Raw genomic sequence first — 23811 nt, 5'->3', positions numbered from 1 at the left:
ACGGACTGCAGCTGCTGAACAGAGCTCATGCCTAAGGGCAGGCGCAGGTTTTTGGAACCTCACTGCCCAGGAAAGGGTCTTTTAAAGCTTCCTTGGGTCACTGACTATTCCTAAGTGGAGCTGCCCTGCTTTCCAGTGCCTGGTTAAGGGAGCTGAGGTTGGTTATAGCACCTGGCTCCCCTGAGATCAGAGACAGGCAGCGCCATCACGCACAGGCCCAAGAACAGTTCCCATTGCTCTTACCACTTCTCCATCCTCCAGAGTTCTCTCTGGCAGTATTTCTGCCAAGCAGCCATTGGCAGGGGCCGGCTCTGCCCTGTACCTTTACCCTGGTCGCCCCCAATTGTTCTTGGGCCAGTGCCACTTTTAGGGATAAAAAGAGCAAGCTGCAGAGTTTCTGAGGGAATCTGGAGCTCCAGGGCCACCCCACATTTGGGCAGAGAGCATGTGGGGCTGAGGCCTGGCACCAGGGACAGAGCTGCAGGGGAGCCGGGCAGCTGGCCTGGTGGAAGTGCCAAGCCCACCGCTGCCGGCCTCTGTCGGAAGGGCTCCTCTTGCGGCCTCTTTTCCCTCTTTCTCATGAGGGAAATACGGTGGGCCCTTGGCTGGGTTCTGGCCGGCCCTAGGGGATCCAGGTGGTGGCCCTGGGAGTGGAGGAGGGGAAGTGTCTCGGATCATGGGGCCACCTCTGTTCACGGTTGAGCAATTGTTTCCTGGGAACGGGACACCACGAGGGACCCGAAAAGCTGAAGGACAAAACCTTACTTTTGTTTTATAGAAAATTGTACAAGCTGGCGACAAAGACCTCGATGGGCAGCTAGACTTTGAAGAGTTTGTCCATTATCTCCAAGATCATGAGAAGAAACTGAGGCTGGTATTCAAGAGCTTGGACAAGAAGAATGATGGTGAGCATTGCCCCCGGGGGCCAGCGGCGGGCCCAGCGGTCCTGGGCCTCTCCGCAGGGCTGGCTTCCGGCTCACGGCCTTTGTTGTTCCAGGACGGATCGACGCGCAGGAGATCATGCAGTCCCTGCGGGACCTGGGAGTCAAGATATCTGAACAGCAGGCAGAAAAAATCCTCAAGAGGTGAGTGCGTAGCCGCCCCTGCGTTTGGTTGAACAAAAGTGTGACGAAAGAAGGTTTCTTGGACTCACTCCCTCGTGCTGTTCACTGTATTGACCCTGTTTCTGTGAACTTTGGCTTCTGGTGGTTGGAAGGGATGAATAAGTAACCCCTCCCAGAGACCAGCTGCTCCCCGGGTTCCTGGTCAGCTCCGGTGGTGGAATCACAGATCACCTGGCAGAGTGCCTGAGCGCCAGCCACCCGCTGAGAGAGAAGACTAGTGGGGGATTTTAGTAGGTGAAAGGCCAGCGAGGAACACCCTTCTCTGCCCGGTCGTTCAGGGGCAGGGCTCACGTGGCCGCCCTCCACTGTGGGGAACTTCCTCTTAACACAACGCTCAGGTGTGCTGCCCCGAAAGGCATCCCGCAGGCCAGGGGTGGTCCTGGGGACTGGCATCATTGCTGTGCTGGGAACTCGCACAGAACAGCCCCAGAGCCACTTCCTGTCCTCCGGAGCCACCCCAAGTCCCAGGGGCCTGAAGCCGGCTGGCCAGGGACGGCAGCCTCTGGCCCTTGCTCCCCTCCGCGTGGAGGGCGCGTCCTCGTGCTGTGCCGTGGCATGTGCTTGCGTCACTAACCTCCGCTCAGAGCACTTATTTGTGTTGTTTCTCCTCTCTCCTCTGCATCTTCCTTTGTCTGTCTGTCAGAATACGAACGGGCCACTTCTGGGGCCCTGTCACCTAGTAAGTATCCGTGTCACTCGCGGGACCGCCTCCCTCCTTGACCTCTGTGCCCGATCAGGACGGGGTTCTCGTGGGCCATCAGATCCCGTTTTTGGACCAGGTGGGATGTGGAGCCACCTGGCCTTTTCTCCTCCGGGGCAGAGGCGCCTTCTGTGGTTTCCTGGTGGCCACGCGCCTGCCCTCGGCTCCCCTGGAGGTGGGAAGCGCGGCTGACAGATGGGGCCTGTTGACAGTTGGGCGACCCACATATTTGTCTTGCAGCATGGACAAGAATGGCACAATGACAATCGACTGGAACGAGTGGCGAGACTATCACCTCCTGCATCCCGTGGAGAACATCCCTGAGATCATCCTGTACTGGAAGCACTCTACGGTGAGCCCCGCGCTCCCGGGGCCAGAAGGTGGTTTCTCCCTCGTCCGTTCATAGGGTCCCCTTCGCCCAGCATCAGCCCCCATCCTGGTGGGGGTTCCCAGCCCACCTCCCCTTCAGTGGTGGGGCTGTCTGCTTCTCTGCCAGCCTTCCACATGCTCCCTCCATCTCCCTCATGCCGGCCAACCTGAACGGCCTGCCCATGCCCCAAACACGGGGCTCCCTCTGCTAGAAACAATGCCCTCCTGTCCCCACGTGCTGCCTGTTCTTCAGGGTCCACTGTAAGCACCCTCTCCCTGAGCCTCCTTGTTCTTCCAAAGCCTCCTGAGGGCTGCTCTGCAGAGATCCAGTAGCAGAGCTGTTCAGTTTCTCCCCCCGGCCACCCCATGTTTTGTGTCATTTCTCTCTATGGCAAAAGAATACCTCCCCACTGCTTTCACCCCCGGTCAGAAACACACAGAGCTCTGCACCCTCACTGGTAGTGGCCCCATTGACCCCTCGCCCACGAGCCCCCTTCACGCATGAGCGTCCCTTTCTGCTGGTCCTTGCTGAGTATCCCCTGGTGGCAGCCTTATCCATCCTGGACCGTCAACTCCAGAAGAGGAGGCCACAGGTCCTCCTCTGTCTCCCGAGGTGCCCTCAGGGGACGCCTGGCATCTTCGTTGGCTGAAATTAGGTGAACGCTCTGCAGGTAGGAGCCGCGGCCCCGTGGGTCTGGCCTGCAGCCCCAAGGTTGGAGCAGAGCTGGCTCTGCCTGCCGAGCCGGGAGGCCGCCTGGGAGAGAGGGCACTGCACAGGCAGCACAACCTCTCGTGTTTGCAGAAGTCTTGCATAATGTTCTGCCAACGTGATCCGGTTACACATCAGGTTTCAGAAGAATTTTTATCCCTGACTTGATCCTTCCAGTACAGCCAACCTGGTGATCCTCAGCTGCAGTGCCTTTGTCAGCTGTTCTTGCAGGAGCCCCTGGCAGTGTCCCGAAGGGCTGTCCGCATGGTTTTCTACCTGCGTTCTTCCAGCTGTGCTCTCAGTTCTAACCTGGGCCTCTCCAAGGCCACAGACAGCTCAGAGCTTTGCTGCCTCCACATAGCGAAGGGGTAGGGGGTCCATTCTAGGCGGCAGAAGGCTGTGGACCTAGCTGTCTGCCGGCAGTTCTGCCACAAGCGTCGGGAGCCTGCTAGATTTATCGTTGTTGGTCTTCCTCACAGATCTTTGATGTGGGTGAGAATCTGACGGTCCCCGATGAGTTCACGGTGGAGGAGAGGCAGACGGGGATGTGGTGGAGACACCTGGTGGCTGGCGGTGGGGCGGGGGCTGTATCGAGAACCTGCACGGCCCCCCTGGACAGACTCAAGGTGCTCATGCAGGTACGCAGGAAAACAGGCCCCAAGCCACCTGGTTTCCACCTTGGGTTTCTTTGGTGGGTTGGTTTCCCCTCCCTTATCTGGGGCCCTGCTTTGGGCCCATACTTTCCTAACCCAGTAAATCAGATTGGAATTATTGCTCAGACAAGGATGACATTAGATCTTGGCCTAGGTGGCCTTTTGCACATTAGATCCTGGCCTAGGTGGCCTGATCTAGTTTTATCTGAGGCCCTTAAGCCAGGAGTCACATTACAGGGCCATACTGGAGGCAGATGACCCCAGTGAGAACTGGGGTGTGGCAGGAGCCTGTTTCCTTAGGCGCATCTTACATAGGCCACCACGTGGGGGGTAGTGCGAACAGATCCTCACCTGGCCTGGACACCGTTCCCTTGGCTGGGCACCCAGCTCCACGTCCACAGGGCAGGTTCAGCTCATGCTGAACCCAAGTCGGGAGCAAGGTTGTGAAATCGCGCTGCCTGAGGACACACCAGTGGACTCCCGTGTCTTTTGGACAGTGGCCAGTCACGCCCTCGTCCCCTGACTTGCGTCCCCTGACTTGCGTTCGTGCCAGGAACCCTGCTCAGAAAAGGTGTCATCCTTTCCTCGCCCCTCGGCGCCTCCTGGGCCTGCCTCGGTTTGAGGTCTATGGATGGAAGAATGAGAACTCCCTTCTGGTGCTGAATCAGGGAGGCGAGTGGTTCAGGGAGAGGAGCCCTGGGCCTGGGACCCAACCCGGGGTCCCACTGTCCCAGCTGGGTGACCTCAGGCGAGTCACTTCAGCCCCAGGACTTCTACTGCTCTGGAAACTAAGGGGTTCGAACAAATTGCCTCATCAGTGTGTTTTTCTTAGCCAAATCCCCAGGAATGCTGTAGAGATTAAAAGCTGTCCTTGGGTGAAATGACGAAATGCCAGGGAGGTGCTTTAAATTAATGGGGGTGGGGGAGGGGGAGCAGGGGGAGGGGGTGGGGGGCATCAGTTGGCTGGTTTGATGATGGTTGAAGCTCATTATGGGTTCATGGAAGCTCATTATGTAATCCTCTCTACTTTTATATATGTTTGAAAATTTTCCATAATAAAAAGCTCAATTTTTTTTTTTTTAAATTTATTTTTTGGCTGCGTTGGGTCTTCGTTGCTGCGCGCGGGCTTTCTCTAGTTGCAGTGAGCGGGGGCTACTCTTCGTTGCGGTGCGCGGGCTTCTCACTGCGGTGGCTTCTCTTGTTGCGGAGCCCGTGCTCTAGACGTGCGGGCTTCAGTAGTTGTAGCACACAGGCTCAGTAGTTGTGGCTCACGGGCTTAGTTGCTCCGCGGCATGTGGGATCTTCCCGGACCAGGGCTGGAACCCATGGCCCCTGCCTTGGCCACCAGGGAAGTCCAAAAAGCTCAACTTCTTTTAAAGCAGTCCTTGTGGAGGTGTTTAGCATGGGGTTGGCGCCAGCAGGTGCACAGCAGGATCTAGTGGGACCTAGAGCAGCCACGTTAGGCTCTCAGGGTACCGAGCTGGCCTCAGAGTGCCACGAGGGCGGAGCCTGCCTGCCGTCGATCTTGGCTCTTTGTCAGGCAGTGGTGGCCCTGTGGCCACTGAGCTCCTTCTGACCGCTTGTCCTCCCCCCCCCCAGGTCCACGCCTCGCGCAGCAACAACATGTGCATCGTGGGTGGCTTCACCCAGATGATTCGAGAAGGAGGGGCCAAATCACTCTGGCGCGGCAATGGCATCAACGTCCTCAAAATTGCCCCCGAGTCGGCCATCAAGTTCATGGCCTATGAACAGGTGAGGACCCAGCTCCCCAGGGAGAGTCGCCCATCAGCAGCTGCTTCCTGAGCTTCCCCTGGAATGAGGTCCCTGCCCTGTTGATTCCCTGGAACCTGGAACCAGTCCTTGTACCTGAGGGACAGCAGGGCTAGGTGGGGGGTGGGAAGGCCTGAGCCTGACCCCAGCTCTGCCAGCAACCAGTTACACGGGGGGCCAGTTCCTTCCATTTCTGGGCAGCATCAGAAGTGCCAGGGACACCAGGTCTTGGCTAAAGCTGACAGGCCCCGGGAGGAAGGGCGGGGCAGGAGCAGGTATGCTGGTCTCTGGGGGGGTATCAGTCTGTTTGCTCCCTGTTCCAGATCAAGCGTCTCGTTGGGAGTGACCAGGAGACTCTGAGGATTCACGAGAGGCTTGTGGCAGGGTCCTTGGCAGGGGCCATCGCCCAGAGCAGCATCTACCCGATGGAGGTGAGGGCCGCGTTGGTCCTGGGGCGGGCAGTGTGCGTGGAGGTGAGGGTGCGGAGCGGGCTGGGCTCACACTTCCGTCACTTCCGTTGGGCTCTGCAGGTCCTGAAGACCCGGATGGCCCTGCGCAAAACAGGCCAGTACTCGGGCATGCTGGACTGCGCCAGGAAGATCCTGGCCAGAGAGGGCATGGCCGCCTTCTACAAAGGCTATGTCCCCAACATGCTGGGGATCATCCCCTACGCTGGGATAGACCTGGCCGTCTACGAGGTGAGGCCCTAGAGGACTCAGGCCCCTTGAGCAGCAGGAGAGATTCAGAAACCCCCTCCTGGCCATGTGTCACCCCTCCACCCCCCTTTGTCTCCTTCCAGACTCACCTGTCCATTGCAGGGGTGTCCTGTCACACTGCCTGCACCTGGCAGCCCCCAGGTTCTGTACCCCCAGGGGCTTGGCAGGCAGATCTACAGAGCACGATGCCCTGGGGGCTTCCTGGGCCCCCAGCAGACTCCGGAGCACAGGAGTCCGACTCTCGGGGGAGGGAAGGGAGGGGCTGCCCCTGCGGCATCCCCATCCTATCCAGAAATCCCCAGTGACAGCAGAAACAAAGGTCAGGCAGGCCGGGAGCCCAGCCAGCCCCAGGCTGGCCCAGGCCAAGTGAATCAGGTTACAGTGGCCTCGCGGATCCCATGTGATGGGGCAACGCCTCCTGTGTGGATCCGGTAACTGTCCCCTCAGCGCCCCAGTCTCTCACTGCCTCACAAGCCCTTTCTTCCTGGGGCCTACAGGCCCTTTGGCTCATCCCCGCCCCCCTCTGCCCTTTCAGACACTCAAGAATGCCTGGCTGCAGCGCTATGCAGTGAACAGTGCAGACCCCGGCGTGTTTGTGCTCCTGGCCTGTGGCACCATGTCCAGCACCTGTGGCCAGCTGGCCAGCTACCCACTGGCCCTGGTCAGGACCCGGATGCAGGCCCAAGGTAAGGCTGGTCTTAGGCCAGTCAGTCCCCAGGGGCCCGTCTCCCCGGGCAGGTTGGGACGTAGGGAGGGGCCGGCGAAAGGCCCCTGATGGGCGACCTCGCTCCCTGCAGCCTCCATTGAGGGCGCCCCGGAGGTGACCATGAGCAGCCTCTTCAGACAGATCCTGCGGACCGAGGGGGCCTTCGGCCTGTACCGGGGGCTGGCCCCCAACTTCATGAAGGTGATTCCGGCCGTGAGCATCAGCTACGTGGTGTACGAGAACCTGAAGATCACCCTGGGCGTGCAGTCGCGGTGACGGGAGGGAGGCCAGCCTGCCCGCGGACTCGCTGATCCTGGGCCTGCAGCCCCGGGATGTGTAGCCATCTCATTCTGTGAATGTGCCAACACTAAGCTGACTTAAGCCAAGCTGTGAAGACCCTGGGACGCACCTGCAGGGGTGGGGGCAGAGCCGGCAGGCCCGCTGGGTCTGTCCTGCTGACCCTGGCTGACCCTCGGATCCATTCCAGGGAAGACCTGTGGGTGTTCCTCAGGGTCCAGGGCTCAGCAGGACACAGGCTCGCGTGCGTGGGGACAGGACATTTCCTGTGCTGCCTGCCGAATAGCTGGGCTGGGAGGCTGGCTTCGTTCTTCCATCGCGCCCTCGCAGCCAGACCATTGGCGTGGGGCGCCTTCGGGCCTGCTGAGCGTCCTCCCCGGGCCCACCTTGCTTCCTTCCTTGCTGCTGTTTTAAATGGTAGGAGGAGGGCCCGCAGCCCACTCCCCCCGCCACGCTGCTCCTCTCTGCCCAGTCCGTGGGGAAGGGTGGTTCTACCTGACCTAAGCCCGACTTCCCAACCGGCAGCGCAGCCACTGGCAGGGAAGAGGGAGGAGTCTGGCTTCTGAGCTGCCCCGCAGACGGGCACCTGGATGCCCGTGTGCGTGACGAGGGCAAGGCTGCCTGGCATCCTGGCGCATGGCTTCATGGGTCCTGGGACCCAGAGGGCCTCTGCTCCCTGCTGCTGGGGGGCTCATGGGGCTCCGAGCGGGCCCCGGCCCCTGGCAGGACTGGCACCAGCTCAGAACTAACTCCCTCTCCCTTCCCGCCGGCATGAGGGCAGCGGGCATTGTGTTGAAGCAGGAAGGGCAGTTTCTGCCCTGAGTCTGCACGCCCTGGTGAGAGAAGGAAAAGGTGTTCAAGGCCTTAATTATGTATTGTTGGAAAAAGGGTTTTGTTCAGAAAGACAAGCCGGACAAATGTACAAGTTCTGCTCTTCCAGGGAGAAGACAAAGAGAGCCAGTGGCTCGGCCGACCGCGTTTAAGTCTGTTTCTGACGCCCCGGGGATTCGTGTCCAATCCCAACTGGGGCAAAGTGGGACCAGCCTCACATTCCACTGACGCAACGTATCACACTGCTGGGAGCCTATTTATTTTGTATTTATTTGAACAGAGTTATGTCCTAACTATTTTTATAGATGTGTTTAATTAATAGCCTGTCATTTTCAAGTTCATTTTTTATTCATATTTATGTTCCTGGTCGACTGCACCTTCCCAACACCTGTGAGGTGGGGTGGGAAGAGGAAGGAGGGGGCCGTGGCAGTGACCCTTCTCGCTGCTGCACCATGTCTGTCCAAAGAAATTTCTTTCGGAACTGGCGACAGAAGAAAGGCAAGAAGGCAGAAGGGCCCTGATCACGGAGAGACGGTCCTTCGGCGAGTCAGGGCAGGGCCAGCACCTAGGAAGCCTTAGGATCTGAGGGTTTGATCAGGGGCCAGGAAGAGTGGGGGGAATCTCAACCCTGTTCAGGATGGAAGTCCAAATCATTTCTTAGACTGGGAGGGATTTCTTTATTCACCCTTTTTGAAAGACAAGGCAGTGAGGTGCCTATCACTGTGAGTTTGGGGTGGGGGCCAGAGGAGAGGGCGGCCGGCTCCCCACCCGTACCTGTGAAGCGGGCTTCCTCTGTCCTGGGCCCCCCGCTACCCCTGCTCAGTAATGCTGGTCAGCGTGCAACTGCACAGCCACACTTCCATTCACCAGAACGGCCTGATGAGGACAATTTAAATAGGATGCAAAGATCAATGCAAGATTTATTGTTATATATAAATAGAGTTATAACTGGAATTGGGGACAAAGCAAATTAAGAAAGAATTGGAAGTTGTCATTTAAAACAGCCTTCTAATAAAGTTGTTTCAGAGCTGATGATGGAGCCGTGGTTTTCCTGACCTGGGCTTGGGCGGCATGGGGCTGTTTACATGTTAGAATACAAATCCCTTTTTCTCATGAGAGAACATGAGAAAGCTACCCCTCAGAGTAGCTACCCGCTCTGGGCTTCTGGACGCACCCCCTCTTTAGAATGGATGGTCATTGTATTTGGGGTGCTCTGACAGGTCTCCAGTGCCCCAGGAGATAGTGAGTCTGGTCCTTCCTCAGCCCTCACCTGATTCAGCCCATGTCGAGCCGAGCTGATCCCTTGTCTCCTGCTTGAAGCACCTCCAGACACCACTGTGCCTCTCTTCACTTCACTGGGTGCCCCTCCCCAGCCTCAGATTTGGTTCCTGCCCATCCTTCTGACATAGAGATGCTGGAGGGCCCCCCTGGACATTCTTTATCCGCTTTCTGGGAACAGGGAATGTGTCTGCAGTTGTACCTCTAGCAGTGCCCAGTGCACAAAGTGCTCAATGAAATGTTCATTAAATAACTCGACACCCCCGTCCCCATCCCCCCACTGACAGCCCTTGGTGCCACTGGCTGGTGGGGCACTGTATGAAGCAGCCTGGGGAACGTGCCAGGGGGCTCTGGCATTCAGAGGCTGTAGGGAGACACAGAAGTGTGCCTTGCGTGAAACGCATATACCACTTGTGCTGGGTTCAACAGTGTCTCCCCAGAATTCTTGTCCACTGGGAAGCTCAGACGTTGCTTGATTTGGAAGTAGGGTTTTTGCAGATGTAATCAAGTCAAGATGGGGTCATCCTGGGTGAGGGTGGGCCCTAAGTCCAATGACTGGTGTCTTTATAAAAGAGGGAAATCTGGACAGGCAAGAGAGCACCACACAGGGAGAAGGCCACGTGAGGACAGAGGCAGAGGTTGGAGTGATGCATCGACACGTCAGAAAATGCCAAGGATTGGGACTTCCCTGGTGGTCCAGTGGTTAAGACTCCATGCTTCCACTGCAGGGGGTGCGGGTTCGAGCCCTGGTCAGGGAACTAAGACCCCGCAAGCCTCGGGTGCGGCCAAAAAAAATAGGATTGCAGGCAGCCACCTGAAGCGAGGGGAGAGGCAGGAACGATTTCTCCCTCAGACCCTCCAGAAGGGACCAACCCTGCTAGCACCTGGATTTCTGGCTTCTGGCCTCCTGAACTGTGAGAGAATTCATTTCTATTGTTTGCGGCTATCCAAGTTCATGGTGATCTGTTATGGCAGCCACATGAAACAAATATGCCAGTTGCGTCAGCTTGTTACCAGGGTAACGGGCATAAACCATTTCCCAACCATTGGTTGGGTCTTGTCAAGTTGGTCGTCCCCGCCCCACCCCCGCCCGCCCCCGTCCAGGCTTCTCCTTGGGACGGTAGCCGGGTCCCAGGTTCCCAGGTCCTCAGTTCCTTCCAGCTGGGAGTGGGGCTTCTCCAGCACAGAAGTTAATTTTGGGAGGTGCTCTGAGGTGGGTGACACTTGATGTGTCACCAAGCCAACCTCCCTCCTTTGTTCCTTCATCCCTCCTTCCAGTCTTTAATTGAATGTCACTTTCTTACAGAGGCTGTCGCTGGCCACCCTGCTTCCTATGGCAGCCCTGTTCCACGCCATTTGTTCTCCCTTGCACTTCTCCCCGCTAACTAGAGGGTGGGAGTACCGGCTGGCTTTCTCACTGCTGCTCCCAGTAGGTGCCCGGCACCCACTACATGCTTAATGAATAGTTACTAATCGGATAAAACCCATCCAAATGTTCTATGGTGTGGGAAGCAGAACCATACCCCCTCCCAAAGACAGCCACGTCGTAACCCTCACCACCTGTGAATTAGGTGGCATGGCAAAGGCTAATTAAGGTCACAGATGGACTTAAGGTTGCTAATCAGCTGACCTTAAAATAGGGAGAGTAGCCCGGATTATCCAGGGGGATCCAATGGAGTCACAAGATCCTGCCACGTGGGAGACAGAAACAGGGAGAGGCAGGGAGGCGGGCGAGGACTCAGCCCGAGGTCGCTGGCTTTGAAGATGGAGGAAGGAGGCCCGAGTCAAGGAATGCTGCGGCTTCTAGAAACTGGAAAAGGCAAGGACCAAGTCCTGGAGAGCCTGCGGAAGGAACGCTCCCCTGCTGACAACCCTGATTTTAGCCCAGCGAGACGCATTTCAGACCTCCGTCCTACCTCCAGACGAGCCTGGGAGGGCTGCTGGAAAGTTGAAATGAGACAGGAAACGGAAATGGCCGGTCCTTAATAAAGAGTTTTATCTCGCAGCTCCCCTGCCCCATCCTGGATTCCAAACTCACAGAGTGATTTCCCCTAAATGCTTTTCATTCCAGTCCCCCCTCCCTCCTTCCCGGGGTGAGGAGGCCTGGGATTTCTGGCATGGGATGGGGGTGGGGGCAGCTCCCACCGTGGGATCTGGCCCATCCTCTTCGTGCTTCCTTTCTGAAGCCAGACCTTCTCATCTCTTAGTCATGGGAGCGCCATCACTGCGCGCCAGCTGGGGCTCTGCAAACACAGGGCACAAGTGCTGCTGCCGCCATGTCCCCATTTTACAGAGGCAGAAACTAAGACTCCAGGAGGGGAAGGGACTCGCCCAGGGCCTCACCGTGAGCAGGTGACGCGGCTTCGAAGGCAGGTCAGAGAACCCCACTCCCGCTGCATGCTTGGGGGGCTGAAGATGCCATGGGCTCTGCTGGGGCCCCTGCCCCCAGAGCAGGCCCAGTGGCCTGGAACCACACCACGACCCACCTGCAGGGACCTTCACTGAGGGGCAGGTGCTCCTTGCCTCACCTCAGGTAGGTGACACCTGGCGTCTGGCTGCTCTCCTGGCCAGGAGGCCACAGAGAGCCGGAGAAAAGTGGGGCAGGCCTGTGCTTGAATCCTGGCACCTGGCGGCGTGATCCTGGGCAAATCTCATGCCTCTCTGAGCCTCAGTTTCCTCACGAGCAAGATGGGCACAGTATTTGCCTTACAGCTCAGAGCTGGAAGGGACTCCTCCGGTTCATACAAAGGGCAAATGTTGGGAATTGCCTGGCGGTCCAGTGGTTAGGACTTCTCACTCTCAATGCTGAGGGCCCGGGTTCGATCCCTGTTCAGGGAACTAAGATCCCACAAGCCATAGCATCCCCCCACCCCCCAGAAAAGGGCACATGTTGAGCCGGGATTCAAACCACTTTTGCTGACTCTGAAGCCCTGTTCTCAACCTCGGCTCTGGCCAGGCTGTCCCCAGTCCGCATCTCGCTGGTCTGGGCAGGTTGGAATGTAGGGGAAGGGTGAGAAGAGGAACAGCCTGCCTGCCGGGCCCCTCTGCCCAGGCGTGGACCTTGGTCCCTGCCCTCCAGGGCCAAGAAGCAAGAGCAGACCAGCGAGTCCCAGTTATAGTGGCTGGAGAGGCTGGCCAGTGCTGGGTGGGAAGGCCAGCAGGAGGGGAGTGATGCAGGAGTGCAGGAAGGAAACAAGAAGGCCAGAGGCCCACCCCAGCCCCCAGGGGCCAGGCAAGCCTAAGGCCTCTCCTGCTGTCAGCGTCCCATAACACAGAGGCTGGCGGGGGAGCGGCACAAAGGAACAGTCTCTTCGGGCCATTTGCTGTCTCCGCTCAGCACGGTCCCTGTGGCCGAGGACCAAACATTATCTCCCCACGGCAGCTGTGAAAGCCCCATGAACTGGCTCCACCCACGCCTGCCAGGGTTGGGGGTCCCCTGCTGCACCAAAGAGCCCAGCCCCTGCCCCTCATTTTAGGGAGGAGGAAACTGACACAGGGCAAGGGACTTGCCCCCAGGTCACCTGGCTCCCTGTAGCCGCTTCTCTTCCCTGACTACACTGGTCTGTACCATTTGTATTAGTGTCCTACGGCTGCTGCTACAAATCGTCACAAACGTGGCATCTTAAAACAACACAAAAGCAGGACTTCCCTGGTAGTCCAGTGGTTAAGACTCCGTGCTTCCATTGCAGGGGACACAGGTTTGATCCCTGGTCAGGGAATTAAGATCCCGCATGCTGCGTGGCACAGCGAAAAACACACACAGACACACACACACACACACACACATTTATTCCTTTACAGTTCTAGAGGCCAGAAATCCAAAATCAATCTCACCTGAGCCAAAATCAAGGTGTCCCACAGGGCTGGTTCCTTCCAGAAGCTCTCAAGGAGAATTCATTTCCTTGCCTCCTCTGGCTTCTGGAGGCTGGCTGCTTTCCTTGGCTCTCGACCTCTTCCTGGCGTCATTCCAACCTCTCACTTCTGTTCTCACATCTCCTCTTCTTTAGTCAAACCTCCCTCAGCTTCCCTCTTATAAAGAGACTGTGATTACATTTAGGGCTCATCTGGATAATCCAGGAAAATCTCTCCATCTCAAAATCATTAATTTAATCACACCTACAGAGTGTCTTTGCCACATAAGGTAACGTTCCCAGGTTCCAGGGATTAGGACCTGGATATATTTGGGGGCCATTATTCAGCCCACACCACACCATCCCCCCACTACCACGTCTGTTCCCCATTAGACACTTCTGCCCGTCCACATCCTTCCCATTGGACTGGTTAAAAAAATTAGGGAAGAGTCATCTAGTGGAGCATGGCATACTGTGTAACAGTCATTAGAAATGGTGAGGGAGAACAGTTACTGATCTGGAATGTGATTCAGGAGCTACTGTGTGATCTGAATTTTTATTTCAAAAAATATGTATCTAGAGAGAGAGAGAAGTAATGTGACATTGTGATTCAGATCATCGACTCTGGAGCCAGGAGATCTGGGTTCAAATCCTGCCTGTGCCATTTACTGTGTGACACCAGGCAATTCACTTAACCTTTCTGATGCCTCAGCTTCCTCATCTGTAAAATGGGAATATTTGTACTTACCTCATAGGGATGTTGAAAGGATTAAATGAGGTAATATGTGTAAAGTGCTTAAAATGGTGCTTGCCACAAAATAGGCCCCATTTAACTGTTAGATATAAATATTGTACATAAAATATAAATTATATATATAAAATATTTTATGTGTATATATATATATATATACATACACACTATATGCAGATACATAAAAAATAACTAGAAGGCTATTCTCCAAAAAAAAAAATTTTTTTTTTTTTTTGGCTACGCCGCGCAGCTTGTGGGATCTTAGTTCCCCGACCAGGGATCGAACTTGTGCCCCCTGCATTGAGAGCGCAGAGTCTTAACCAATGGACTGCCAGGGAAGTCTCAAAACTTTTAAAATTTTTAAATCTCAGTGATGGGTCTGTGAATAACTGGTATCTTTTTGCTTATCCACAAGCTCTATTTATGCACAATGAACAATTACTTGCATAATCAAAATGAAAATTTTAAATTTAATAATCTAACAAAAATAGTGAACCAGAATCCTAATCCTTAAAGCCCCTGCTGTGGCTTGCTCTCCTGAGGGAGCCCTCCCTGACTCCCAGGGAGGAGGGATCTCGCCATTCTCAGGGCTCTCTTCCCTTCTTACTTCCTGGAGCACTTGGCCATGGACTCCAGGAGCCCAGCAGGAAACAGCAGGGAGTGTGTTCTGAGAAGAGACAGCAGACCCCACCGGCTGCAGAAAAACACCCCTCACACATCAACAATGCACATCAACTTTGTGCAACCTTCCCATCCCTGATTTCAACAACCCCATGAAGGGTAACTGACCTCCGAGAGCTTGCCCACGGATGGGCAAGGATGGGGCTTGCCCAAGGTCACAGCAAACAATTGCAGAGTTCCCACTTCAGGCCTTCTGCTGCTACCAATGCCCACAGGCACAAGCCATAACCTAAGCATTACCAAGATGGGGCAAGGGATCCTAGCTTGCGGCCTTTTCCCCTGAAAGGTGTGACTTTTCCTACCTACCCATCTTCAGCACTTTGCATGCTAAACCCATTTTACAGATGGGCAAATAGAGTCCCTGGAAAATGAAGATGGCCCAAAGGTGCGATCCCAGAATTGGCCACAAGGTGGCAGCACCAGGTCTTGTGGCCATCCCCTACAGGGCTTTTGCATCCTCTACCGCCCTCTGCTGGTTATGGGAAAAGGTAACTGAGGCAAGGTTGTCACCTGGGGGGGGGGTGGAATACTCCATGAGAGAAGCAGGACTCAGTGCCCCGTGGTGGCCTTGCATTGACTGGCCATTCTCCAGCCCATCACAGGGAATGGGTCTAGTTAGCACAGTCCTTTTCATCAAGGTGACTTTTCATCAAGGTGACCATTTAGTGGAGGTGGGTGAGGAGGGTGTGGGCAGGCTCCTCTCTGCCTGCTGCAGCCCCAGGGATAAAGCCCCAGTCAGGAGTGAGGCCCCTATCCCCGGCATGGCTCTGCCATCAACCATATCCTCCTCTGAGAAATGCAAAGACAGAAGAAAACATCTCTGTGAAAACAAGGAGAGGGGTGGTGGTGAGTAGCTGGGGTCTGGCCTGCCCCTGGCACCTCCTTAGCCAGACCAGGCCTCAAGAGGAAGACATGATCACTGGATTTAGCAGGGAGCAGAAAGGGCAGGAAGCACAGGGTGGGACTGTGGGACGTGAGACCCTCCCCAGGCCACGGTGCCATGGACTGAAGGTGGACGCCTCATCCCAAGCAGGTCACATCAAATGCTCCCTTTGGGGAATTTGGGATTGAGACAGAGAAAGGCGAGTCGGCCTCCTTGAGCAGCTGGAAAAGCACCAAGTAACCCTGGGGGGTGACAAGGAAAAGGCTGTCTGTGAAGAGCAGGCAAAGTGGGGAGGGGGGCAGGGATGCAGCCCCGAGGTGCTCCTGGCCTAGTTCCTGCCCCACTGAGGGAGGCTCTGGGGTCCACAGGCCAACGCAGGTCCTTGGAGCAAAGGCGCCTTGGGACTTAAAGGCCGATCAATGAAGGGGGATCTGCATCCTGGACACAGCGGTGACTCGGGAGACCTCAACACCTGTGGGCCCCCTGGAGGCAGCTTCCACGGCTCCTCAACCCACAGACTGGTGTGGCCTCAGGCCTCAGCTTCTCTCCTTCCTCCCAGAGGAAGGAGCACTCTGCAACCATGAAGACCCAGCCAGTGTGACACGGTGACAAGGACAGATGCTCGCCATGGGAACAAAAACAAGCAGGTGGCAGACAGCCCTGCAGAAGCTGAGGCCACTGCTCCCAAAATGACACGGTCTGCCTCCAGAGTGCTTGTCGCTTCTACCTTATTTGAATGTTTGCTCATACAAAAACCATGAATTTTTTTTTTTTTTGGCCACGCCGTGCAACTTGTGAGATCTTAGTTCCCCGACCAGGAATCGAACCCGTGCCCCCTGCATTAGGAGCACGGAGTCTTAACCACTGGACTGCCAGGGAAGTCCCCAAAGACCATGAATTATTTTTATGTTTTAAAAAAATTAACAGGGCTTCCCTGGTGGCACAGTGGTTAAGAATCCGTCTGCCAATGCAGGGGACACGGGTTTGAGCCCTGGTCTGGGAAGATCCCACATGCCACGGAACAACTAAGCCCACGCGCCACAACTACTGAGCCTGCGTTCTAGAGCCCGCGAGCCACAACTACTGAGCCCGCGTGCCACAACTACTGAACCCCGCGGGTCTAGAGTCCATGCTCTGCAACAAGAGAAGCCACCGCAATGAGAAGCCTGTGCATCACAACGAAGAGTGGTCCCCGCTCGCCGCAACTAGAGAAAAGCCTGCGCGCAGCAACGAAGACCCAACGCAGCCAAAAACAAATAGATAAAATAATTTTTTTTAAAAAAAATTAACAAAGAAAAAATTTAAACTCTCCTGAGAGGGCTGCCCAGTCACTGCACAGTAGGGAGGGCCCGGGAGGTAGAAGTCAGCTCACTGGCTGCCTGTCGGGCCTCTGCAGGGCCACCTCAGCCAGTGTGCCCCTCATCTGCTGAAACTAGGGGAACAGGGACCCCACAGCCCTGCCTCGTTCCCAGAACCGCTTCTCTCTATAGCCCCCTGTCCCAGCGTCCCCCCCACCCCCCCACCACCGTGAAATGCCAGGCCTGGGATTTGAAGCCCTGGGTGGCTCTGTGCTGCCAGAGGGGCCCCTGGAAGGCACTGTGTCCTCTGCACCCTCGTCTCCTGGTCTCCAGAGCAAGACTGGAACAACCCCAGCCCCTGCTGCACCAGGCACCCTTCTGCACACGTGACCTGTATCCTGTCATCAAGCCCTCACAACTTCCCCTTGAGGTGGGGACCACCACATTGTGCCCATCTGACAGATGAGGAGACTCGGGCCGAGAGGGGTGCCCCTGCCCAGAGCCCCACGGTCAGCGGGGAGCAGAACTGGACCTGCACCCTGGGCCATCTCTGCACCTCCCTGCTGCACATCCCATGGCCGTGTCCCAGGGGTTATGGGACACAAAGCCCACTGAGCCTTTCACCCAGGCCTGACACTTAGTAAGCACTGGACAAACCGTATTTACTGGCTGCGGACCTCCACTATGGTGCCGCCACGCGGGGAGCAGCAAACCTTTTCTTTATTGTGAACATGACACACAGTCCTGGGGACACCTGGGAAGAGCAGGAACCAGGGGGAGCCAGGGATGGGGCCTCCCCAAACCGGACGGTCCCTACTTCCCTTGCCCAGGGCAGGAGCCCAACCTGATTCCCACCCACGGGGTGTAAACACGGCAGCCTTGAGAGCCCCAGAGAAGGCTAAAGAGCAGGGAGGCCCAGGAGGGGGTCCAGCTGGTGAGGGAGGTAGCCTTCCATGCCCCGGGGGGCGGGGGTACATTTGTGAATGGAAACTGAGCCTGGGCTTTGTCCCCCAGTGCCCCAGGGCTCCAGCAGACGTCCAGTGTTAGAAGCGAGGGGGCAGTTAGGGTGGGTGGGCAAGAGGTCGAATGATCCTGTCCCCTGCTGCACTGTATCACAGCATCAGCAGGTGCTGGCCCAGCGGCCCTGGTCCCCCACAGCCGGTGTCTTCCACTGTTCCCTCCCTCCTCCCGGCAGGGATGCTCAGTTCACTGGGGGGCCTCAGCGATGGCCTTCTCCACCCGCAGGTACCAGGGCTGGATGTGAGTGTGACGCATCAGGTCGTCGAAGGCCTCCAGACCCTCCATCACACGCAGCACACCATACACTGCCTGGGGGAGGGGGGGCGGGTACAGAGGGGGTGTCCATGCCTGCCCCGCCCTCTGCCCGGTGTGTGCCCTGGGCCCATCACCTCCCCTTTCTGGGAGCCCCGTGACCCACTGACGGGCCAATTTTGCACGCAGGGCTTTGAATGAAGCGTGTGGGTTGGCTGTAGGATTCGGGAAGAGCGGACCCCACCACTCGCTCCAAGACCAGAGCCTTGCAATCAATGTATTCTACCCCGGCTGTAGGACTGCTTCAAGGATCGGCACTGAAGTCAGGCCAACAAGACACTGTCCCAGGAACCTTGCTGGGCAGAAGCCTGGAGCACTGGTTTTCCTTAAGCCCTTGACAACCAGTGGAGGCAGATAGATGCCTCTGGGATGGAGGAGCTGTGAGACGTAGGTATTGCCTGCCTGGGCCTCCCCCACCCCAAGGACAGACCCTTTGGTCTGTGCACCCTCTGACACCACCACACTCACCAGATCAGCCAGGTTCGGCCTCTGGCCCCCCATGAAGGGCCGGTCTTTGCCCACAGCTGCCACCCACTTGTTGGCAGCCTCGTAGAGATCCTCACGCACGTCGTCCTGGAGGCGGTGCCTGGGTAGGAATGGGGGAAGTCCATCAGCGGAACTCCGAAACCTGGCCCAGGTGGGGGGAGCGAGAAGGCCCGGGGGCCAAGGCTACTTAGGGGGTGGAGCGGGACAAGAGACCCAACCATGGAGAGGGAAACAGAGGAAGGTACAAGGCAGAGACCCAGCTCTGGACTCCCAGGCCAGCCCTGCTTGCCCTGGGCTGGGGGAGGCAATCAGGGGTTTTGGGTTTGAGTCTCAGCTTGGCTAACGCTGGGGACTTGGGGAGGGCAGGCCCCCAGGTGCACGCGCGCATGAGCGCACGCGCACATACAAGCACTCACACACACACGCGTGCACCGTCACCTGCTCTTGAGCCGCTTGCTGATGAAGTACATGGCAGCTGCGCCCATGTACTTGGCCATGGCGCCCTCCACGGTCCCGAAATTGCCCTCCTTGACAATGTAGTCAAAGGAGGCCAAGGCTTCAGTCGGAGTGCGGTACACATTGGGGGAGATGAGGTGCACCAGCCAGTCGTCTGCCCACTGCCGCCACTTCATCTCCTCCCTGCGGGCAAGGGGGGGACAGAAGGTGGGCCAGGTGGGCTCCCTGAGCCAGGGCCTGGGAGCTGAGGGAGCAGACGCACTATCTCGACAGCCCAGTGTACGGACGGAAGCAGGAGGTCCGCAGGAGAGTCAGTCACGCCCGTGGCTCAGCCCCAGCCCTCGTGGTCTCCCATGCTGCTCCTGGCTCACAGCATCTCGCGCAGCCTGGTCCCCTCTGGGGAAGACCAGCCCCTCCCCACATCCCCAGGGCCGGCCCCGGCCCCACTCACGTCCTGGCCTCCTTCCCACCATACATCCGCTGGGCCTCCTTTTCATCCAGCATGAGCCAGTACTTGTTGCAGAATTCGGTCACCTCCTTGCCCTGGTCGTTCACAGCCTTCATGGGTGGGTAGTAGGTGATGATGTCTTCGAGGGGCTGCCTTTGGGAGATATCCAGAGCCTCACCCTGACTCCCTCTTCCTCCAGGAGACTCAGCCCTCACCTCCTCGGGATGAATATCTACCCCAGCCTGATCCAGCCCCAGGACTGACCCACAAAAGCTTTCCCACCCTCCTGTGGGTGACACAGGAGGTCCTGCAGCAAGAGGGACTTGGGGCAGATACCAGAAGCACTTCCCCAACAGAGGGAGATGCACGGAAGAAAGGGGAGTATCAGAGTGATGCCCGTGGCCCATCCTGGAAATCTAAGCAGCAGCTCCACCCCACTCCCATGCAGGAACCTAGGGGAGGCCTCCCTGAGATAGGAGACAGGATGAGATGCAGCACCAGCCTGGGCCTCAGGGGCTCCTTACCCCGACACCAGGTAGGTCTTGAGGGCACTGATGATGACAGAGGAGTCGTTCAGTTGTTGCTGGAGAAGAGGATGGTTTAGATCAAGACTGTGGGGGGCGGGGGGTACTGGCTGACTGGCCACTGGCAGGATCACCAGGGGCTCTTAATCCTGACACCCAAGCACTCTGCAGAAGCTGGTCGGGTGGAACCTGGGCATTGTTTGTCTGTCCCTGGAGGTTCACCCCTAAAATCGATGCCCACTGAGCTTTCCCTTCCCCCAGGACCCACTCCCCGCCCTCAGGGAAGCCTGTCCCGAATCAGGGAGACCCAAATGTGGCTAATGGGGAGGAGAATGTGGGGAGGACCCAGGATCTGAGCCCCGCCCACTCACCCGCTTGGCCTCCTGGGCACTGAGGGGCCGGGAAGACTCAGAAGCTACGTACTAGGAGCCAAGCCCTACACCCTGGAGAGTATGGTTCTCTGTTGATTAATGAAGCAAACCCAGAGGGGCTAAGTGACTGGCCCCAAGTCACACAGCCAGTGAGTGACAGACCCCCACCTTGAACCCAGACCACCCTGACTTCAGAAGCCACGTTGTTAAGCTCTGTGGTCCTCTGTCTCCCTTAGACTCACGGGTTCATAAGCCCCAGCTGAGGCCCGGAGAGCCCAAGTTCCTTCCAGGGCTGCAGAGCAGGGCCCAGCTCAGGACAAGCCTGGACAACGGGGCAGGGGAGGAACTCCCCAAGGCTCACCAAGCTGTCTCCTTCCTGGGCCAACAGGATGGGCACCTTCCTGTAGGAGGAGAACTTGATCTCGGCCCTGCGCACAGGGTTCACCTCCACCACCTGGTAGGGCAGGGCGTGGAAGTCGAGGAAGGCGCGGACCTTGCTGCAGAAGGGACACGTTTTGTACTGGTACAGAGTCAGCTGCAGGCGGCTGGACAGGGAGAGCTAGATGAGGAGCAGAGGAGGGCGCTTCTGAGGCCCGGTGCCCAGGCCCCGCCTCCAGGTCCAGGCCCCACCCCCAAGCAAAAGTTTCCCAGGAGAGTTTTCTAGGATGACCTGAGAACTTCAGGAGAAATGGGGGATGGGTGACAGGGAGAAAGGGAGGTGAAGGGAGGTGGGCAGCAGGCTCCTGCAGTGGACAGCCAAGCGCCCATCCAGTGGGCTCCCCAGGTAGAAAGTCTGTTCTGTGTAGGAGGAATCTTCTCATCTCTGTCCAATGCTAGACAGACATCTCTCCTCTCCTTCCTGTCCCAAGGGAACTTCAGACACCGCCAGGTGTGCCCCCCCAGATGCAACTGTTTCAACTTGGGAGTGCCTACCCCGACCCCTTCAAGGGGTGTGGAGGCAGAGCCCAGCGTTTCCGAGCGGGGTCTACCTCAAATCTACAAGAGGGGAGCGTTATATCTGGGCCACTGGCCTGCATAGAGCAGGAGAGCCTCACGAGAGCTTGCAGCATATTCATGTATGAAAGCCACAGCTGCAGTACCGCCCCCCCATTGTTCAGAGATGAGAGACTGAGGCTGGGCCATGGAGGTGGGCGGGCAGGCAGACACGGAATTCCACTCCCCATCTACCGTTCCTGTTCCCATGGGTTCAGGAAAGGGGCGCCTGTGGGGGTGTGTTGTGGGGGGGGTGCTGGTGCTGTGTACAAAGCATCGCAAGGGCAGCTGGGCCACCACCCGGCTTGGGGGACATACCCTTGTTCCTCCGTGTCTCAGGGCCTGGAGTCTAAGGGTCATCAGTTCCGTAAAAATACTAATAACAGTACTAATAAATACACAACCTCGGGATTTGGAGACAGTGGCAGGGACACGATAAAATGTTTGTAAAGCCATCCACTGTACAAGAGGCTTTCCCTTTTCAGTGATCTCCAAATCTTTCCATCAAAAAGTCTTAAAACACGTTAGAAAAACGACTTTGAAACAACGAGAATTCTAGTCAGCAGGCATCAGTAGCGCCCCATTTCACAGATGAGGACGCTGAGGGCTCGAGGGCTTAAAACCAAGTCACTGGTCCAAGGTTAAGAGCGGACGGAGGAGGCGATTCCTGACACCGCCGGTTCCCAGAAGTCCCGAAGTTCGGCGCTGACCCGAACGCCCCTACCCAAGGCTTGGTCCGACCCGGGCTTACCTGCGCGGCTGAGCGGTCGGCACGGAGGTTCTGGGCGCGCAGGTGCCACCGTGCAGTGTGGTACAGCCCCAGGGCTCCTCCCAGGGCCAGCGCCGCCGCCCCCAGGAGCCGTGGGCCCCCCTTGCGGGTGGTGGCGGCGGGGCCCGGGCCTCCCGCCGCCCCGGTTAAGCCGGCCCGGCTCTGCGCGGGAAGTCCCAGCGCGGGACGACCGCCCAGCCTCCAGGTCAGAGCGAGCCCGCCGGGCCACAGCGCCCGCACAGCGTGGGCCATGTTTGCTCCGCCGGCGCAGCGGGAGGGCGCGAGAAACAAAGATGGCCCGGGCTCAGGCTCCTCTTAAAGGAGCAGGTCTCCGGCGCCCTGCAGGTTGCCGGAGTGACAGTGATGCCGAGTGGGGAGGGCCAGCTCTCGTGGGACTGGGCGTGAGTCCTCGGAGCCCAGTTCCACACATCCGTCAGAGCCGAAGAAACACACCTAGGGATGTCTGCTAAATGCCCCGGCTTCTAAAGTGTAGATGTAACTGGTCTCGGTGGTGACCCGGAGACGAACGCAGGAACTCGGCCACGTAGCTCGCCATGTGGCCGTCAGCGTCATCCGTAATACGCACCCAATCGAAAGAGAGTGAACCCTTCAGACTATCAGGGAAAGCGTCACGGCGTCGGGTCCAGGAGAGTCGCAGAAACCGCCCAGCCCGACCCACAATAGGTGGGAATCCTCGAATCGGGCTTTTTCTGCCCTCCCGCACCGCTGCACCGTTTCTTCTGTGGCCCGAACCGTAAAATTTTCCATACACACAGGGGGCCTTAGAAACCACGTGTCTCATATTTATTTCGCCCACCCGAAGGCGCCGAGTCGCCGACCCGCAGGTGCCCAGCGGCAGGATAGGGCGGAGTGGGGCTTCCAAGCCCTCCCGCCCCTCTGTCGGGCTCCTTGGCCCAAACTGAGGGCCCGAGGCTCAACTACCTAGGCTTCTCGGCGGGCAGCCCCGGGATGGCCCCTCCCGGCGGCCGGGAGATGGGTGGGGCTCGAGGAGTGGATGGGGAGCTGAAGGCTGGACAGATTGTGGGCGGGGCGATGCGGAGTCTGAAGGCCAGGCGGGCACAAAGCTCCGCTCCCGGGATGAGTCGCAAGAGCTGGGCTGCGACAGGGACCAGGCTCTGAGTGGGGCGGGACGTGGGGCGGAGTCTCACAGCGGGTGGGGGCGGGGCCCGGGCGCGTTCAGTTGTGGCATTCAGCCCAGCTGGTCCCGAGTTCCACCCATCACCTCCACCTTCCGCCCTGTGCCGGCTTTCTGTGCTACAATCGCTGTGTCCCGTCTTCGCGCTGCCCTTGCGGCGCCCGAGCCCACAATGTCGGGCCCCAACGGGGACCTGGGCATGCCGGTGGAGGCGGGCCCGGAAGGCGAGGACGACGGCTTCGAGGAAGCAGGTGACCCAGGGGGGCTGCTGAAACGACTTTGCTTTCTCTGGGGTGTCCTCCTGGGAAGGGGAATCGGGGCCGGGATAGGGACCGGGAAGGAACCGCAGAGCCCTCCCATCCCCCCGCCCCAGGGTGGTTCCGGAGCAGCAAGCGCCCTCCGGGGGTTTGGGACGAGCACCTGCGAGCGGGTCGCTGGAAACCGCAGCCTTCGAGAACTGTGGGCGACAGGCCCCGTTTTACAGATGGGGAAACTGAGGCCGCTTCAGGTCACTCGCCCTTTGGGATTGGGATTTGCTCCAGACACTTCTTTCAGCCCATGTGGAGACGGAGACTCCTAAGGGGCCGGGGCCGGGAGTGGACCGTCTTGGCTTGGCAGGAGGGGCTATCTGGGTGGGCGTGCCGCCCTGCTGAGTCAGC

At 57.9% G+C, this 23811-nt stretch overlaps 2 protein-coding genes across 12 annotated transcripts in view; one reads left to right on the top strand and one right to left on the bottom strand.

Annotated features, from left to right (window-relative positions):
- SLC25A25 (solute carrier family 25 member 25) overlaps positions 1–8907 on the top strand; it is a 33032-nt gene extending 24125 nt beyond the window's left edge. For 3 of the 10 annotated variants that reach the window (XM_060154259.1, XM_060154265.1, XM_060154262.1), the window contains exons 2-11: positions 779–905; positions 998–1085; positions 1768–1803; positions 2065–2176; positions 3382–3540; positions 5155–5307; positions 5649–5756; positions 5856–6023; positions 6577–6727; positions 6839–8128. In XM_060154259.1, the coding sequence (XP_060010242.1) occupies positions 779–905; positions 998–1085; positions 1768–1803; positions 2065–2176; positions 3382–3540; positions 5155–5307; positions 5649–5756; positions 5856–6023; positions 6577–6727; positions 6839–7023 (1287 nt within the window). In that variant the 3' untranslated portion in view covers positions 7024–8128. Of the gene's footprint in view, positions 1–778; positions 906–997; positions 1086–1767; positions 1804–2064; positions 2177–3381; positions 3541–5154; positions 5308–5648; positions 5757–5855; positions 6024–6576; positions 6728–6838 lie in introns of all 10 variants that reach the window. The other 7 variants (XM_060154260.1, XM_060154266.1, XM_060154264.1 and 4 more) reach the window with 4 other exon arrangements.
- A 5298-nt stretch (positions 8908–14205) lies between these two features.
- On the bottom strand, positions 14206–22367 carry PTGES2 (prostaglandin E synthase 2). Of its 2 annotated transcripts, none has more exons than XM_060154254.1 (7): positions 21979–22367; positions 20596–20793; positions 19864–19922; positions 19343–19492; positions 18874–19074; positions 18418–18535; positions 14206–14449 (listed from the first exon to the last, which is right to left on the bottom strand). In XM_060154254.1, exons 1-7 carry the CDS (start codon positions 22246–22248, stop codon positions 14234–14236), a joined length of 1212 nt encoding a protein of 403 aa, XP_060010237.1. In that variant the 5' UTR covers positions 22249–22367; the 3' UTR covers positions 14206–14233. The 2 variants fall into 2 exon arrangements, with proteins under 2 accessions (XP_060010237.1, XP_060010238.1); XM_060154255.1 differs by lacking the exon at positions 14206–14449 and adding an exon at positions 17279–17946 and having other exon boundaries at positions 21979–22320.
- Between the last annotated feature and the right edge of the window lie 1444 nt (positions 22368–23811).

Source organism: Lagenorhynchus albirostris, chromosome 7 (assembly GCF_949774975.1).
Source record: "Lagenorhynchus albirostris chromosome 7, mLagAlb1.1, whole genome shotgun sequence".
In the NCBI taxonomy this organism is placed as follows: domain Eukaryota; kingdom Metazoa; phylum Chordata; class Mammalia; order Artiodactyla; family Delphinidae; genus Lagenorhynchus; species Lagenorhynchus albirostris.
Note: the sequence above shows the minus strand (reverse complement) of the source record. Positions and strands in the feature narration are given on the sequence as shown.

What these genes read in the sequence shown, in the direction of transcription:
- PTGES2 (XM_060154254.1), bottom strand. Translation starts at nt 22,248, where the DNA reads ATGGCCCACGCTGTGCGGGCGCTGTGGCCCGGCGGGCTCGCTCTGACC. An exon ending in CCGACCGCTCAGCCGCGCAG is followed by an intron (nt 20,794 to 21,978) that starts GTAAGCCCGGGT and finishes CTCCTCATCTAG; the next exon opens with CTCTCCCTGTCCAGCCGCCT. An exon ending in CCCAGGAAGGAGACAGCTTG is followed by an intron (nt 19,923 to 20,595) that starts GTGAGCCTTGGG and finishes CCTCTTCTCCAG; the next exon opens with CAACAACTGAACGACTCCTC.